Source organism: Aegilops tauschii, chromosome 6, assembly GCF_002575655.3.
Source record: "Aegilops tauschii subsp. strangulata cultivar AL8/78 chromosome 6, Aet v6.0, whole genome shotgun sequence".
NCBI classification, from domain to species: Eukaryota; Viridiplantae; Streptophyta; class Magnoliopsida; order Poales; family Poaceae; genus Aegilops; species Aegilops tauschii.
Genome location: NC_053040.3, coordinates 467,991,624 through 468,009,440, shown reverse-complemented (window position 1 = coordinate 468,009,440; position 17,817 = coordinate 467,991,624). Strand labels below are relative to the sequence as shown.

The following is a 17,817-nucleotide window of genomic DNA, read 5'->3' as shown; positions in this document are numbered from 1 at the left end:
GATTTAGCAAGACTGTTCCAGATTACCCAAAGAACTCCCCACAACATTCTAAAACGACTTTACCATGTTATAAATAAAAAAGAGAAAAGATGTGCATGTGAAGGTGTGGGCTATGTGATGGTGGCGGTGCCTCGCTCGTAACTAGTGGAAGAAAAACCCAGCTGTGTGTGCGCTGCACTGCACTGCACTGGACAGCAGCAAGCGCATGAAGGGAGAAGAGCAGGGGTGAGCCGCGCGGGTCGCGCGATGGGAGCTCGGGGCCGCTGCATGCGGCGTGGACCGGTCGTGCGGCAGTGAGCTACCCCCGCCCGCGGCGAGCCCGGTGGCGCGGTATAAGGATCCTGGGGCGCCCGCCCGCCCCCCTCCTCGTCTTCTTCAAGCACCGCACGGACCGCCACCTCCCCCCTCCCTCCCTCCCTCCTCCCCATCCATGAACTCCTAACCCCCCACTCGCTCCCAGCTTGCTCGGCGCGCCACCAGCACACCACAGCTCAGCCCACCAGCCGCCGCCGCAGACCACCAGCACCAGCAGCAGCAGCGCGCGCCTCCCCTCCCCTCTCCTCCCCTCCCCTCCCCGCGCGCGCGCGGCCACTCCCACCCACGCACACGCCAGGGCAGCAAGGCGGCCAAGAAGGAGCGGGCGAGGCCGGCGGAGGCCGCGAGGCAGCAGGCCGGCGCCATGGCGTCCATGACGCTGGAGGACGTGAAGAACGAGACGGTGGACCTGGAGACCATCCCGGTGCAGGAGGTGTTCGCCCACCTCAAGTGCAGCAAGCAGGGGCTGACCGGCACGGAGGCGCAGAACCGGCTCACCATCTTCGGGCCCAACAAGCTGGAGGAGAAGACGGAGAGCAAGCTGCTCAAGTTCCTCGGCTTCATGTGGAACCCGCTGTCGTGGGTCATGGAGGCCGCCGCCGTCATGGCCATCGTGCTCGCCAACGGCGGCGGCAAGCCCCCCGACTGGCAGGACTTCGTCGGCATCGTCACCCTGCTCTTCATCAACTCCACCATCAGCTTCATCGAGGAGAACAACGCCGGGAACGCCGCCGCCGCCCTCATGGCCGGGCTGGCGCCCAAGACCAAGTGCTTGAGGGACGGCAAGTGGAGCGAGATGGACGCCTCCTTCCTCGTCCCCGGCGACGTCATCAGCATCAAGCTCGGGGACATCATCCCCGCCGACGCCCGGCTGCTCGAGGGCGACCCGCTCAAGGTCGACCAGGCCGCGCTCACCGGGGAGTCCATGGCCGTGAACAAGCACGCCGGCCAGGGCGTCTTCTCCGGGTCCACGGTGAAGCAGGGCGAGATCGAGGCCGTCGTCATCGCCACCGGCGTGCACACCTTCTTCGGCAAGGCGGCGCACCTCGTCGACAGCACCAACAACGTCGGCCACTTCCAGCAGGTGCTCACCGCCATCGGCAACTTCTGCATCATCTCCATCGCCGCCGGGATGCTGGTGGAGGTGGTGGTCATGTACCCGATCCAGCACCGCGCCTACCGCGACGGCATCGACAACCTGCTCGTGCTCCTCATCGGCGGCATCCCCATCGCCATGCCCACCGTGCTGTCCGTCACCATGGCCATCGGCTCCCACCGGCTGTCGCAGCAGGGCGCCATCACCAAGCGCATGACCGCCATCGAGGAGATGGCCGGCATGGACGTTCTGTGCAGCGACAAGACGGGCACCCTCACGCTCAACAAGCTCACCGTCGACAAGACGCTCATCGAGGTGTACGGCAAAGGGATAGACAAGGACACGGTGCTCCTCTACGCCGCCAGGGCGTCCCGCGTGGAGAACCAGGACGCCATCGACACGTGCATCGTCGGCATGCTCGCCGACGCCAAGGAGGCCCGCGCCGGCATCCAGGAGGTGCACTTCCTCCCCTTCAACCCCGTGGAGAAGCGCACGGCCATCACCTACATCGACGGCAAGGGCGACTGGCACCGGATCAGCAAGGGCGCGCCGGAGCAGATCATCGAGCTGTGCCGGATGCCCAAGGAGGCCGAGAAGAGGGTCCACGGCCTGATTGACCAGTACGCCGACCGGGGCCTCCGGTCGCTGGGCGTGTCGTACCAGGCGGTGCCGGCCAAGAACAAGGACAGCCCCGGCGAGCCGTGGCAGTTCGTGGGGCTGCTGCCGCTGTTCGACCCGCCGCGGCACGACAGCGCGGAGACGATCCGGCGCGCGCTGCACCTGGGCGTGAACGTGAAGATGATCACCGGCGACCAGCTGGCCATCGGCAAGGAGACGGCGCGGCGGTTGGGCATGGGCACCAACATGTACCCGTCCACCACGCTGCTGGGCGACAAGAGCACAGAGATGAGCGGGCTCCCCATCGACGAGCTGATCGAGAAGGCGGACGGATTCGCCGGGGTGTTCCCGGAGCACAAGTACGAGATCGTGAAGCGGCTGCAGGACCGGAAGCACATCTGCGGCATGACCGGGGACGGCGTGAACGACGCGCCGGCGCTGAAGAAGGCGGACATCGGGATCGCGGTGGACGACGCGACGGACGCGGCGCGGTCGGCGTCGGACATCGTGCTGACGGAGCCCGGGCTGAGCGTGATCGTGAGCGCGGTGCTCACCAGCCGCGCCATCTTCCAGCGGATGAAGAACTACACCATCTACGCCGTGTCCATCACCATCCGGATCGTTCTCGGGTTCATGCTGGTGGCGCTGCTGTGGAAGTTCGACTTCGCGCCCTTCATGGTGCTCGTCATCGCCATCCTCAACGACGGCACCATCATGACCATCTCCAAGGACCGCGTGAAGCCGTCGCCCACCCCCGACTCGTGGAAGCTCAAGGAGATCTTCGCCACCGGCGTCGTCCTCGGCACCTACATGGCCCTCATCACCGTGCTCTTCTTCTACCTCGCCCACGACACCGAGTTCTTCCCGGTACCTACCTACTCGTCTTCTTCCTCCGACTGTCCGCCATGAATGATCATAAGAAGATGGCTGAAATCCGGGAGAACGATGGATGCAGGAGACGTTCGGGGTGCGGTCGATCCGGGAGAACGAGAAGGAGATGATGGCGGCGCTGTACCTGCAGGTGAGCATCATCAGCCAGGCGCTCATCTTCGTGACGCGGTCGCGGAGCTGGTCGTTCGTGGAGCGGCCGGGGGCGCTGCTGGTGATCGCCTTCTTCGTGGCGCAGCTGCTGGCGACGTGCATCGCCGTGTACGCCAACTGGGAGTTCTGCAAGATGCAGGGGATCGGGTGGGGGTGGGGGCTCTCCATCTGGGCCTTCACCGTCGTCACCTACATCCCGCTCGACATCCTCAAGTTCATCATCCGCTACGCCCTCAGCGGCAGGGCCTGGAACAACATCAACAACAAGGCAAGCCACTACCATCTCCATTGCTCCATTTGCAAGCTCCATTTCCATTAGCAGGAATTCTCACTGACTGATTGACAATGGTGTCGCAGACGGCCTTCACCAACAAGAACGACTACGGCAAGGTGGAGAGGGAGGCGCAGTGGGCGACGGCGCAGAGGACGCTGCACGGCCTCAACCAAGGCAGCAGCAACTCCGACATGTACACCGACAACAACGGCTACCGCGAGCTCTCGGAGATCGCCGAGCAGGCCGCCAAGCGGGCCGAGGTGGCCAGGCTCAGGGAGCTGCACACGCTCAAGGGCCACGTCGAGTCGGTCGTCAAGCTCAAGGGGCTCGACATCGAGACAATAAACCAGAGCTACACGGTATGATCGTCGACGAACCTCCTCCTCGTCGTCGGCGATAGGCAGGGCAGCGATATCTACACCTCTAAGTTCTTTGGCCCCCCTCCGCCTCCCGCCGGGAGGCTGGAGCGGGGAAGATTGGTTCAGATTCTCAGGGTTGGTTTTTTTTTCTTTGACCTAGATGTTAAGAAGTTGTTGGCTTTATTTGTATTTTTCAGTGGGGAGGGGGAAGAAGAGTGCCCTCTCTTCAGTATGTATAGGAGTACGGTTTTGAGTTTATGCCAGACCTTTTTGGTTCTTTTGCTTGTAATATGTTAGCGTGTTGTGTGGAATAAATACTCACTCGTACAAGGAAAGTGAAACTTGTTCAAACATACTCCCTCCGTCCTATAATATAAGAGCGTTTTTTACACTAGTGTGTTTTCGACACTACATTAGTGTCAAAAACACTCATATATTATATTATGGGACGGAGGGAGTACTTGCCTAAGCAAACCCCAGCAGACAATGTAATCCAGCAATTTCATCGCTCGAGATGGTCAACAAAAGAGACAGTTTAACAGAGCAAAACCGGCGGAAAGAAGACCCCGATCAAGAAGGTTAGCATCGCTTAAAGACACTAGCTACAGAGCAATCTAAAGGAACGGGGTATAGAGAAAGCAAATTTGCTAGACATAGCTAAAGGTGAACAGCCATGGCTTGTCTGATGATTCAAAATAGAAGAGCTAAAGGTGAACGGTGGCATTCATTTAACATTCATAATTATCAACAGACAGCCATAAAATGCAACTAAACAGAACGAAGAACAGCAAAATTGTAATACTTCAAGTGATCGTCATTCAACACGGTACATATGATGAACAGTCATGAACTGTCAAATGCACACACAAACAAATCAGGGATGCTTAAACCATGAAGAACACTATACATATAAGCAGATGGATCAGTGATGATTCAACATAGAAGACTCATTCTAGTAGCACGCAAAGGCAGACTGGGTATTCCAACTTTGCACAATAACTACAAGTAACAGGAATCCTAGACAAAATCAGTTGGCTCAACGTGTGTTCAGAAACCAAAACTACAGAACCTGTGGCGTTTCTCTGACGCTAGGAAGACTGTATTTAAGACACTAGCTCATAATACTATAGCTCATATTTTGGTCACAGCCGTAAGCTCCAGCTAAATTTGAAAATACATCAGCTCCTCCTATAGGGGAAATATAGTTTGTACCGACTAGACAGAGGCATGGCTCTGAGGTACTCCTATCACTGTACATAATTTATCAGCAAAACTATAGCTAATCAGTATGTCAATTTGTACAACTCAAACAGCAAGTCATAATACAGTACTCAAAACTGTAATTGAGTTGGTAACTGGCAAGCGAAGGCATGGTTAAACCAGAAGTGAACTCCAAACTGTACTACACGCCATGTATCTGAAGCATGGATAGACTATCTGTGAACTCACAGCCATACACTCTACATGTAAACAGGGTTACAAAAGCTGACCCTGCTTACAAAATATAAACCAACTACGTTAAACACATGCTGGTAGGAAAAAAAACCTCATGTCAGAACTTACAGGGACATGAAATACCTTAGTAGTTAGTGCAAATCAAGAAAACAATCATCAAATCACATCCCTCTCTCTCTCTCTCTGCTAAGTGGTCTGCAACAACATATCTCCAGAAAAAACCCAACTAACACAAACATAAACTAGATAGCATGACTAGCAGCCAGTTCACTACAATTACCATGCCCTTTGGCAATAACAATGGCACGACACAAACAGACATACACAGAAATAACCATCAGCACAATACAGTAGACCATTCGAACCAAAATTAAGCCATGGAGACAAATTTAACAAGGGTGGCATATAGCAAAGGTTCTTTACTTGGCACAGCATGGTAACATGAGTACACCAGAGTACAAGCAATATCCTCATAACACGACGAAATTGATAACAGAGACATATCCTGGAATCACTTCCTAGCTTGCATAACAAACACTGAAACGTCCATAAAACAAAATGCAGATAACTCTTGAGCCATGGCTCCACCACGCCGCGGCCGGGCGGGCCGGATCTAGAACCCGAGCTTGGTGCGGCGCCAGTGCCTGCGCTTCGCGTTGTACCTGAGCACGGCAGAACGATTGGTCGGTCAGCACACGGACGCCGGGGCTGGATCGAAGAGGGGGGGAAGGAGGAGGGACGGAGGCGGCCGTTACCTGATGGTGTTGTCGGTCCGCATGCGGATCCAGTAGGGGATGGGGCGGTTCTGGCGCTGCTTCTTGGCCAGCTTCTGCTTGATGCGGAAGGTCTTGTGGGACGGCTGCGAGGGGGCGAGAAGCGAACGGGAAATCGGGTTAGCGGGGGGTTGAAACGCTGGAGGAGAGGGTGGGACTCCATGGAAAGAGAGGAGGGGAGCGTACCATCGTCGCGGCGGAGACGAAGACGCAGCGGCGGCTTCGGCGTCGGCGGCGGCTGCGGCGGCGGCGGGAGCAAAACCCTAGGTCCGTGAAGTGCTGGAGTGGTGGGCAGTGGGGAATATATAGTCCGGACGAGTAGCGACCAAGGATGGGCTCGTTGGGCTGGGCCTTATGTTTTGATTGATATAGTCTTGTTGGGCTTGGTCTATGTTAGAGAAACAAAGGGGGGCTCTTGGGGAGAGTGGTACAATCACAGTTAGGGCCATGAATGAGTCCAGCTGTGGCCCATATGTTCACTATATCCAAATGGATTAGACAGCTCTCTTTGCTATGTCCCCTTAAGTTTAAGTTGAATAAGCTCTCAAAAATATCTATTGTAACAAAGAACTCTCAAAAGAATCTTTTCTAAGAAAACCCTTTGGGAGAGCTATATTAATTGGATAGTATAGTTACATCACTTATTAGAATCAGCAAATGAAAAGGTAGGGGGACACTGTAAAAAAAACAAATCAATGTGATTTGTAAAAATATGCATAGATAGCTCGTGTGTCACCCATTAGTTACCTTTTGGCAATGTTCAAGAATGATCTTTACATCGGAGGAAAGAACTCCGCATACATAAAAAAAGTATACCTAATTATCATGGATTTGTTACATTTCTGTTTAAACCACCGTGCCTCCAATCTTCACAGCATAGGCGGATTCATCGGGGCGTCGGCTATCTCTCGCTTTATGCAAGACAGTAGCTTTTTTAGAAGAATGCAAGACAGTAGCTCGGCTCGCCTACAAGGAGCTGGTAGTGGGCTGGCCTAGTATCCATGTGGGTCCGCCATGCTGACATCACACACGTGGTTTATCCTTTGTTATTCATGTTTATATTTTGAAAAATACTTAGAATAAAATAGTTATTTTTTTAAGTGTTCACTGCTTATTTAAAAAAATGTTCATGCAATCCAAAACAAGTTCACTCAACTTTTAGAAAACAATTATACCATTTAAAAACATGTATGTGACATTTAGAAAATGTCAAGCGTTTCAAAAATGCACGTGACAATTTTTTTAAATGTATATACTGTAAAAAATGTCCGTGTAATTAAAACAGCCATACCATTCAAAACAATTGTGTGAGATTTGAAAAAATGCTCACCCATTTCAAAATATGTTTGTGACATTTAAAACATTAATAAATTTAAGGGAATAGTTGCATGGTCTAAATAAGGTTTAAGATCATTTAGAAATATGTTTCAACGTGTACTTGAAAAAAGTTTAAGACATATTAAAAACAAAAACATGCATTTGAAATTTTAAATCGTGTATGAAAAATGTTTTAGAAGTATACCCAAATGTGCAATTTGTATGAAAAATGTAGACATCAAAAGATATGTTTGAAAAAATGTTAGTCATGTATTTGAAAAATGTTAAACATGTATAAAAATGGTCCTAGTGTATACAAAAATGTACAATATGTATAAAAACTAGATATATCTTGAAAAAACAAAGAAAACAAGAGAAAATCTGTGTGAAACAATGAAAAACCGATAAAGAGAACCATAGGAAAAAAACTCACGCGACAACAACAGTATTGGGCTGGCCCAGTAATCCACGCCCAGAGGCGGGACCAATTTACATCTCATAACGGGCGATAAATACTCATGCGGGTTTACCGTACCTACACCCTGGACACATGCACGGCCTCGATGCCGTCGTGTACACTCTGGCGAGTTCATGGTGATGGAAATTGTTGGGACGGCTAGAAATGCTGGCATGGATGGAAGACGATTCATTTGGGCAAGCCAGAGCGTTCCACTGATGCCTGGGCCAAGTTCCTTAGCCATAGGCATCAGGCAATGTGCCCATTTCTCTCATCCTGCTTGCGCCACAGGAGGCCACCGCGTGAGGATATTGCATGATTTTTTTTCTTTGAACAAGATATCTCATGAATTTGGTGTCCGGTCCTTCTACAAGAAGGTCCAATTGCACCGTGATTTCAATCTTCACAACATAGGAAGATTCATCGGGGCACCGCTATCTCGCCTATAAGGAGTCGGTAGTGGGCTGCCTAGTAGCCACGTGGGTCCATCATGCCGACATCACACATGTTTTTCCTTTATTACTCTTGTTTATATTTTCAAAAATACTAAGAACATATATCATGAAACAATAGTTAATTTTTTAGAGTATTCAATCGCACATTTAAAAAATGTTCAATTAATGTGAAACAATGTTCACTCAACTTTTAGAAAAAATTATACCATTAACAAATGTATGTGACATCTAGAAAATATCAAGAGTTTAAAAAATGCACGTGACAATTTAGAAAAATGTTATATAACATAAAAAAGTTATTGTAATTAAAACAATCATACCATTCAAACCAATTATGTTACATTTCAAAAAATGCTCACACATTTCAAATTATGTTTGTGACAATTAGAAATTATGAAATTTGAAAATATGCTTGTATCATTAAAAAAGGTTTCAGATCATTCATAAAAATGTTATAACATGTATTTGAAAAATCTTTAACACGTATTAAAAAAATCAAAAACATGTGTTTGAAAAATTAAAATGTGTATAAAAAATGTTTTAGATGTACACAAAAATATACAATGTGTATGAAAAAAGTAGACATAAGAAGATATATGTTTGGTGAACCAACATGTGGTTGGATGGTTAGCAGGACGGTGGTATCCCTAGCCCACGAGGGTTCAAATCCTGGTGCTCGCATTTATCCTGGATTTATTTCAGGATTAAGGACGATGCACGTTCAGTGGGAGGAGACATTGAGTGTATGCGCGTTCATATGAGCGTCTGCATTTGTACTGTGTTCAAAAGAAGAAGAAGAAAGTATGTGTTTGAAAAAATGTTAATCATGTATTTGAAAAATATTTAACATGTATAAAAATGTTCCTGTTGTATACAGAAAATGTACAATATTTTTGAAAAGAATTGATATGTGTTGAAAAAACAAAGAAACCAATGCAAAACAGTGAAACTGATAAAGAGAACCATAGGAAAAGAACTCAGGCGACAACTACAGTATTGGGCTAGCCCTGTAATCCCGCACCCAGAGCTGGGACCAATTTACACTTCGCAATGGGCGAGAAATAGCTCATGCGGATTTACTAGACCTACACCCTGGACACCTGCCCGGCCTCGATGCCGTCGTGTACACTCTGGCGAGCTCATGGTGGTGGAAATTGGTGGAACGACTAGAAACATTTGGGCAAGCTAGAGCGTTCCAAAAAAAATGAGACCATCCAAGACTAGCCCTTGGAGGTATATTTTTATAGAAGAAATTCTCTAAGCACCCGGGTCACCTCCGGACTCGAACCCGGGTGGGCTTGCTCCCACCGAGAGAGCCAAGCCAGCAGGGTGACACCCTGCTCTCTAAGCCAGAGCGTTCCACTGATACTTGGGCCAAGTTCCTTATCCATAGCCATCAGGCAACGTGCCCATTTTCTCTCTTCCTGCTTCGGCCACGAGAGGCTACTGCATGAGGATATTGCATCAGTTTTTTTTCTTTGAACAAGATATCTCATGAGTTTGGTTTCCAGTTATTCTACAAGAAGGTTCAATTGCTTTTGTTATGTCACCCTAAAAAAATTGTTAGTCAAGATCGCGTGGAAGTAGTTAAGACTGCCTAAAGTAGGTAGCAGTCCTAAAAAAGGTTATGTATATTAGGCGATAAGATGGAAAATGTGCGGTTCAGCAATTTGATGGTTTGGTACATCAAACACGAGTTTTAAAAAGATTTTGATGACAATATTTTGAAAGGGTTTCATTTAGTGAAGTTTCAAAAATTACATTATGTATGCCTAGTTCAAACTACATTGTATTAGGAATGGTTTACATTATTGTCCCAATTAATTTCTATTTCAGTCTAGAAATATATAATTTACCAATCTATTCTTTTATCTTGTACATCTCTATGTGGTATGCACATGGTTGTGTGGTTGAACAATGGAGATTGAATTTTTGTCGAGTCATCCAAATTTTGGTTGTGTAGCTAGTTTTCTGTGACCTGCTTGTTATTATCATATCTTGAGTTTGTTTTACATGTATAATCTATAAAAAAAATCAATGCTTATTTCTTTTTTAGAACGGGATTCCTCTGTAACATCCCAAATTTTCAATTTGGTATGTTATACATAGATCATCATTGCATATCATATTTTATTGCATTTTGACAAATCCTCGATAAATCCTAAGCAACTCAAGGACCCTCGGAGAGAGTTGGGGATTTTCTCAAATTTTCATATTTGATTTTTCATCAAATAATAAGATGAGGATTTTGGTTTTAATTATTTTTCTCTCCGGAAAAATATTTCATTAAACAAAATAAATGAGAGGAGAAAATATGACTTCTCCAAAACAATTGAAATACTGGAGGAAAAATGTTAAAAATCATTTATTGGATTTTGTTCGGATTTTATTTGCAATTTTAATTGCATTAAAAATATTGCATATTTTCAAAAACTTTATTTTGTGTTAAAAAAAATGTTCACCCTATTCTAGATTTTCTAACTAGACGGGGAAAATTTGTTTTATTTTTTTTGGATATTTATTTATTTTTCTACGAATTATTTTCCGCGGAACATTTTTTTTTAAAAAAATGCGCAGCGCCCGACTGGGCCGAGGCCCAGCCGAGCCGCCGGCCCGCCGGCGGGATCTCCTCCCCGCGCACGACGCCCGCCGCCGCCGGAGTCCGCCATGGACACGGGAGCCCCGCCGCCGCCTAGCCCCTCCCCCAAGCCACCTTCCCTCCCCTTCTATATATACCCCCCTCTCCTCCTCCCTCTCACCCCGCCGCCGGAGCCGCACTCGCCGCCGCCCGCTGCACCCGCGCCGCCGCCGCCTTGCACTCGCCGCCGCCGCTCGCCGCCCCTCGCCCCCGAGCCGCCCGAGCCCCGCCGGAGCCCGTCCCCGAGGTAGCCGCACCTCGCCTCGTTTGCCGGTTTTTGTTAAAAAAAACGTTCGTTTAAAAAAAAACCTAGATCGGTTTTTTTTTGGTTTTGTTATTTTGTGAGCGTTCACCGACTCGTTCGTTTTAACGAACGCGTTCGTCGGATTTTCTCTGTTAACGAACGTCCGTTCTTTAACCGTTCGTCCGTTTTTCTTTTTCGTCGGATTTTTCCTGATTTTCTCAGATCTCGATTTCTGATCGAATCTTCGTTTCTGTTTAACTTCTCGCTCGTTTATCGGAATCAGGCGATTCAAGCGCCTAGAGTTTCGTCTCGAAATTCTCTTTCCGTTTAACCTACTCAAACAAGTTTTTGCTACTGTAAAATTTGACCTAGATCCAGATTAGTAAACGAAGCTTGTTTCTTTCACCGTTTGACTTTCGTTGCTTCGTTCGAGTTGATTCTTTTTGCAAACCGGAGTTCTTAAGTTGAACTTTCTAGTTGGATCTTTCATTCGAGTTTTACCTGTGCATTAAATGAGTACTGATTGTCTACTTGTTTGTTTGCGATAGAGTACCCGGAGTGTGCCGCTTGTTACTTCGAATCGCTAGGTTTTGCGGATCATCAGCAAGGCAAGTAACACTTTGATCATACTTTCCATACCCAGTTTTATTGCATTAGATCTATTCCTCAAACACTTGCATGATTAGGATCTAATTAAATTGTGGGAATTGGGAAGTAGTTGAGGTAGTACCTATTACCTGTTCTCTTATCAAACCCTTGGGAGTTACTTCTACGTTGCTATTATATTGCCATGCTATGCTCGTAGACGTGGATTGGTTTTTGAGAGATATTCATGACAGATGTGAGATTGTTAATAATGGTTTACCTAAGGTGGCAACTAAAACTCACATCTGGGTGGATTGAGGCACCTGGAGAATCCAGTGTTGTCTGTTTGTATAAGGACCGCCACCCAGGCTCAAAGGGATCATAAGATTATTCATGCTAGAAACTTCCGTGTGCAGCCACAAGCTATTATGGGCTCTAGCATAGTTGAGTAGGTTACATGATCTCTTGAAGAGGTGGGCTAGCAGATGTAGGGGAAAGTAGGTGTACCGGTCCACTCGGAGTAAAGAGTGATTGTTCCTGAAAGACTGTGTCTCGGTCATCCGTTTCTCAAACATCATGCAGTGCGAGAATCAAGCGGAGGAGATCGAGTCTTGTGGGGAAAAGTGCGCAAACCTCTGCAGAGTGTACAAACTAATCATGGTTAGCCGTGTCCCCGGTTATGGACAACTTGAGTATCTAGTACCTGGATTATCATTTGAATCTCATCACCATGTTACTTTTAATTAATTTTGTGGGTTATGATGACACTTAATTGGGATTGAGTTGGAGGTACCTTCTCAATGTTTAACAACCACCATGATAGTTAAATAAAATTTATTCCTTTGAAGTAGGGAAAAATTGGCTTTTCGCAAAACTGTAACCATAGAGCTTTCCACCAGCCATAAATGCATGTAGTATAGCATTATTATTGTTCATTATTCTCTATGTGTTACTTTGCCAGCATATTCTATGTGCTGACCCGTTTTCGGGCTGCAACGTTTCATGTTGCAGACTTTTCAGACGACGAGTAAGGTGCCTTAGGTCGTGGTCTTATACTCAGTGATGCCGCTGGAGTTGATGGACTCACTTATCTTCCAAGTCTTCCGCTGTTATCGTATTTAGATGGCCTTAAGCCATATTTATCATACTTAATCTCTTTGGAGATATTCGATGTAATAAGTGTGTGATTGCTACTCTGTTATAAATCCTCCATTTGTACTGTGCGTGTCAGCATTACTGATCCAGGGATGACACTGGTGCACAGCAGCACAGACCATTTGAGGTCTGGTCGCTACATCCTCCCTCATTTCATTAATGAAATCATTGGAAGTTCCTTACATAGCCACAAAGGCAAAAGGTGAAAACGGATATGCAGGATTCAAATAAGCTCATTTATGCTAGGAAACAAAATGATACATTTTTCAACTGTTCCCTAGGCTAAATCGCAACATAATTTCAAATTACAAATATAAAGAGACAGGGGTGAAATACACTGCAACAACTCCAGAATGACCATGTGTTTCATTCTTGATAGAGAGGCAAAGTGTGGCGCTTCTAGTCTAGATGAAAGATCAGTTCACAGTTATTCTCACCATGGCACCCATCCCTTGGCCTATTCAAAAACCTCGGCCGCCACCACCGCGAGCCTTTTGGACCCACATCGAAGAGCATCCATCGCACTTTCCTTCTGTAAAGATGCCCAATCATCAACATAATGGCAGATATATGCTAATATGGCATACATTTTCCTAGAGTGGTATTGGGAGAGGTATGAATAATGAGTCATGTCGCCATTTATCTTAGCTCTATGCATTCACTTAATATCCTCCTCTTTCAATATATTATTTAGATCATCCTTTGAGATAATTTTCTATTGAATTTCATAAGCATCAAGACCATAAATCTCTCCCCACATATCTAAAGTCTTTAGTTTAATGGTCAAGAGTTTTTTTTTTCTTTTCTTGAGCTCGCCAGAGAAATTAGCAGCCCAATCTCTCAATTTCCGCCTCAACATTCTCGATCTCCACTGCCATTCATCTAAAGTGTCTTTCCCCCTGAAGGGGATATGCCAAACAACTTGGACAAGCTTTCTAAGATTTTCTAATTCTATCCAACACAATTCAAATTTGAATTGTTGATATTTAGTTTCATGATCTCCCATGTCAATTAAGAAAGAGGTGTGATAAAAAATCTCTCAGTAGCCATGACTGTATTCAAAGGAAAATGGAGACTCCACCCAGAGTTAACCAATGTTCTATCAAGCTTCTCATGTAGTAAATGATCATTAGACCAGGTATAGCTCCTATTAAATAGCTCAAGTTCCATTAGATCATTTTGTTTCAATGATAATTTAAAAACATAGACCATTTACTTCAACTACTGTTAGAAGATTGTACCCCAAGGAAAACATGGTCCCACACAGTTGTGCCAAGCTATAGCAGGAAATTTTCCTTGTTATCCTCTTGGGCAAACCCGTAAACAATAATGAATTTCCATCTAAAGCCATCCTTTTTCGTATTTCATGAGAATTCTCAAGTAATATCTATCATACCACACGTGTAAAACCACAACATAATCTTCATTAACACTAAAAAGTAATCCCCCAAAGCCTACCCATTGGAACAAGCCAAAACCATTTGAATTTGTTTGAAACAACATTCAACCATGAGTTACTGATCTGCTGCACCTGGGTTTCTTGAACCCTAACAAAAATATATTTTATAATTAGAAACACTTTCTTTGCAAAACCACTAATCCCTCAACAAATCAATATCAACCATGTCATGAAACTTCACTTATTTTGTCCTACCCTTCTGATTTTTAAGTTTCACACTACCGTGAGTAGGTGAGTTATTTTTTTCCTTTCCTCTCTAGAGAGTGAGTTACAAACATATTTTGTAAACGCTCCAAGGCATCAAAGTCATCATCAGTTTTTCTCATTTTCAGGTAACAATTCCTCGACCACCCTCAAATCACACTTAGGAATGATTACATGGGTAACTAGCATGTAAGTCATGTCTAGCCCGCTTTAGCTTTTTAATCACAACAACATTATGAAGGAAATATGTCCTAGAGGCAATAATAAAGTTGCTATTTATATTTCCTTATATCATGATAAATGTTTCTTATTCATGCTAGAATTGTATTAACCGTAAACTTAATACATGTGTGAATACATAGACAAACAGAGTGTCACTAGTATGCCTCTACTTGACTAGCTCGTTAATCAAAGATGGTTAAGTTTCCTAGCCATAGACATGAGTTGTCATTTGATGAACGGGATCACATCATTAGAGAATGATGTGATTGACAAGACCCATCCGTTAGCTTAGCACGATGATCGTTTAGTTTGTTGCTATTGCTTTCTTCATGATTTATACATGTTCCTATGACTATGAGATTATGCAACTCCCGAATACCGGAGGAACACTTAGTGTGCTATCAAACATCACAACGTAACTGGGTGATTATAAAGATGCTCTACAGGTGTCTCCAATGGTATTTGTTGAGTTGGCATATATCGAGATTGGGATTTTTCACTCCGATTGTCAGAGAGGTATCTCAGGGCCCTCTCGCTAATGCACATCACTATAAGCCTTGCAAGCAATGTAACTAATGAGTTAGTTACGGGATGATTGATAACCCACAAGTATAGGGGATCACAACAGTTTTCGAGGGCAGAGTATTCAACCCAAATTTATTGATTCGACACAAGGGGAGCCAAAGAATATTCTCAAGTATTAGCAGTTGAGTTGTCAATTCAACCACACCTGGATAACTTAATATCTGCAGCAAAGTATTTAGTAGCAAAGTAGTATGGAAGTAACAGTAACGGTGGCAAAGGTAACAGTAGCAGTTTTATAGTAATTATAACAGTGGCAACGGAAAAGTAACTAAGCAAAGATCAATATGTGAAAAGCTCGTAGGCAATGGATCGGTGATGGATAATTATGTCGGATGCGATTCCTCATGCAATAGTTATAACATAGGGTGACACAGAACTAGCTCCAGTTCATCAATGTAATGTAGGCATGTATTCCGAATATAGTCATACGTGCTTATGGAAAAGAACTTGCATGACATCTTTTGTCCTACCCTCCCGTGGCAGCGGGGTCCTATTAGGTGACTATTGACTTGCAGAATAGGATCAAGAACTCACATATATTCATGAAAACATAATAGGTTCAGATCTGAAATCATGGCACTCGGGCCCTAGTGACAAGCATTAAGCATGGCAAAGTCATAACAACATCAATCTCAGAACATAATGGATACTAGGGATCAAACCCTAACAAAACTAACTCGATTACATGGTAAATCTCATCCAACCCATCACCGTCCAGCAAGCCTACGATGGAATTACTCATGCACGGCGGTGAGCATCATGAAATTGGTGATGGAGGAAGGTTGATGATGACGATGGCGACGGATTCCCCTCTCCGGAGCCCCGAACGGACTCCAGATCAGCCCTCCCGAGAGAGTTTAGGGCTTGGCGGCGGCTCCGTATCGTAAAACGTGATGAATCCTTCTTTCTGATTTTTTCTCCCCGAACGTGAATATATAGAGTTGGAGTTGAGGTCGGTGGAGCACCAGGGGGCCCACGAGGCAGGGGCGCGCCCAGGGGGCAGGCGCGCCCCCACCCTCATGGACAGGGTGTGGGCCCCCTAGTCTTGATTCTTTTGCCAGTATTTTTTTATAAATTCCAAAAATATTCTCCGTGAAGTTTCAGGTCTTTCCGAGAACTTCTATTTCTGCACAAAAATAACACCATGGCAATTCTGCTGAAAACAGCATCAGTCCGGGTTAGTTCCATTCAAATCATGCAAGTTAGAGTCCAAAACAAGGGCAAAAGTGTTTGGAAAAGTAGATACGATGGAGACATATCAACTCCCCCAAGCTTAAACCTTTGCTTATCCTCAAGCAATTCAGTTGATAAACTGGAAGTGATAAAGAAAAACTTATACAAACTCTGTTTGTTCTTGTTGTTGTAAATATGTAAAGCCAGCATTCAAGTTTTCAGCAAAGATTATGAACTAACCATATTCACGATAACATTTAGGTCTCATGGTTACTCATATCAATGGCATAATCAACTAGCGAGCAATAATAATAAATCTCGGATGACAACAATTTCTCAAAACAATCATAATATGATATAACAAGATGGTATCTCGCTAGCCCTTTCTGAGACCGCAAAACATAAATGCAGAGCACCTCTAAAGATCAAGGACCGACTAAACATTGTAATTCATGGTAAAAGGGATCCAGTCATAGTCATACTCAATGTAAATTAATAGTAATGCATGCAAAGGACAGCGGTGCTCTCCAACTGGTGCTTTTTAATAAGGGGATGATGACTCAACATAAAAGTAAATAGATAGGCCCTTCGCAGAGGGAAGCAGGGATTTGTAGAGGTGCTAGAGCTCGAGTTTTGAAATAGAGATAAATAATATTTTGAGTGGCATACTTGTTGGGGATCGTAGCAGAAATCAAAAAAATTTCTACGCATCACCAAGATCAATCTATGGAGTCGTACTCGTCGTGATCCAAATCACCGATGACCGAGCGCCGAACGGACGGCACCTCCGCGTTCAACACACGTACGGAGCAGCGACGTCTCCTCCTTCTTGATCCAGCAAGGGGGAAGGAGAGGTTGATGGAGATCCAGCAGCACGATGGCGTGGTGGTGGAAGTAGCGGGGATCCCGGTAGGGCTTCGCCAAGCGCAAGCGGGAGGGAGAGGTGTCATGGGAGGGAGAGGGAGGCGCCAGGGGCTGTGGTGCGGCTGCCCTCCCTCCCCCACTATATATAGGGCCCCTGGGGGGCGCCGGCCCTGGGAGATGCAATCTCCAAGGGGGGCGGCGGCCAAGGGGGGTGGCTTGCCCCCCAAGCCAAGTGGGGCGCCCCCCACCCCCAGGGTTTCCAACCCTAGGCGCAGGGGAGGCCCAAGGGGGGCGCACCAGCCCACCAGTGGCTGGTTCCCCTCCCCACTTCAGCCCATGGGGCCCTCCGGGATAGGTGGCCCCACCCGGTGGACCCCCGGGACCCTTCTGGTGGTCCCGGTACAATACCGATAACCCCCGAAACTTTCCCGGTGTCCGAAACTGGACTTCCTATATATAATTCTTCACCTCCGGACCATTTTGGAACTCCTCGTGACGTCCGGGATCTCATCCGGGACTCCGAACAAC

At 46.3% G+C, this 17,817-nt stretch overlaps 2 protein-coding genes across 2 annotated transcripts; one reads left to right on the top strand and one right to left on the bottom strand.

Moving 5' to 3' along the window:
* The first annotated feature begins 365 nt into the window (after positions 1-365).
* On the top strand, positions 366-4,038 carry LOC109779499 (ATPase 2, plasma membrane-type-like). The gene is made up of 3 exons (XM_020338123.4): positions 366-2,896; positions 2,985-3,338; positions 3,428-4,038. The coding sequence occupies exons 1-3, from the start codon at positions 680-682 to the stop codon at positions 3,707-3,709; spliced, it is 2,853 nt and encodes a 950-aa protein (XP_020193712.1). The 5' UTR covers positions 366-679; the 3' UTR covers positions 3,710-4,038.
* A 1,508-nt stretch (positions 4,039-5,546) lies between these two features.
* LOC109779488 (large ribosomal subunit protein eL39) lies at positions 5,547-6,242 on the bottom strand. The gene is made up of 3 exons (XM_020338115.3): positions 6,118-6,242; positions 5,914-6,017; positions 5,547-5,820 (listed from the first exon to the last, which is right to left on the bottom strand). Exons 1-3 carry the CDS (start codon positions 6,118-6,120, stop codon positions 5,772-5,774), a joined length of 156 nt encoding a protein of 51 aa, XP_020193704.1. The 5' UTR covers positions 6,121-6,242; the 3' UTR covers positions 5,547-5,771.
* Positions 6,243-17,817: the final 11,575 nt, after the last annotated feature.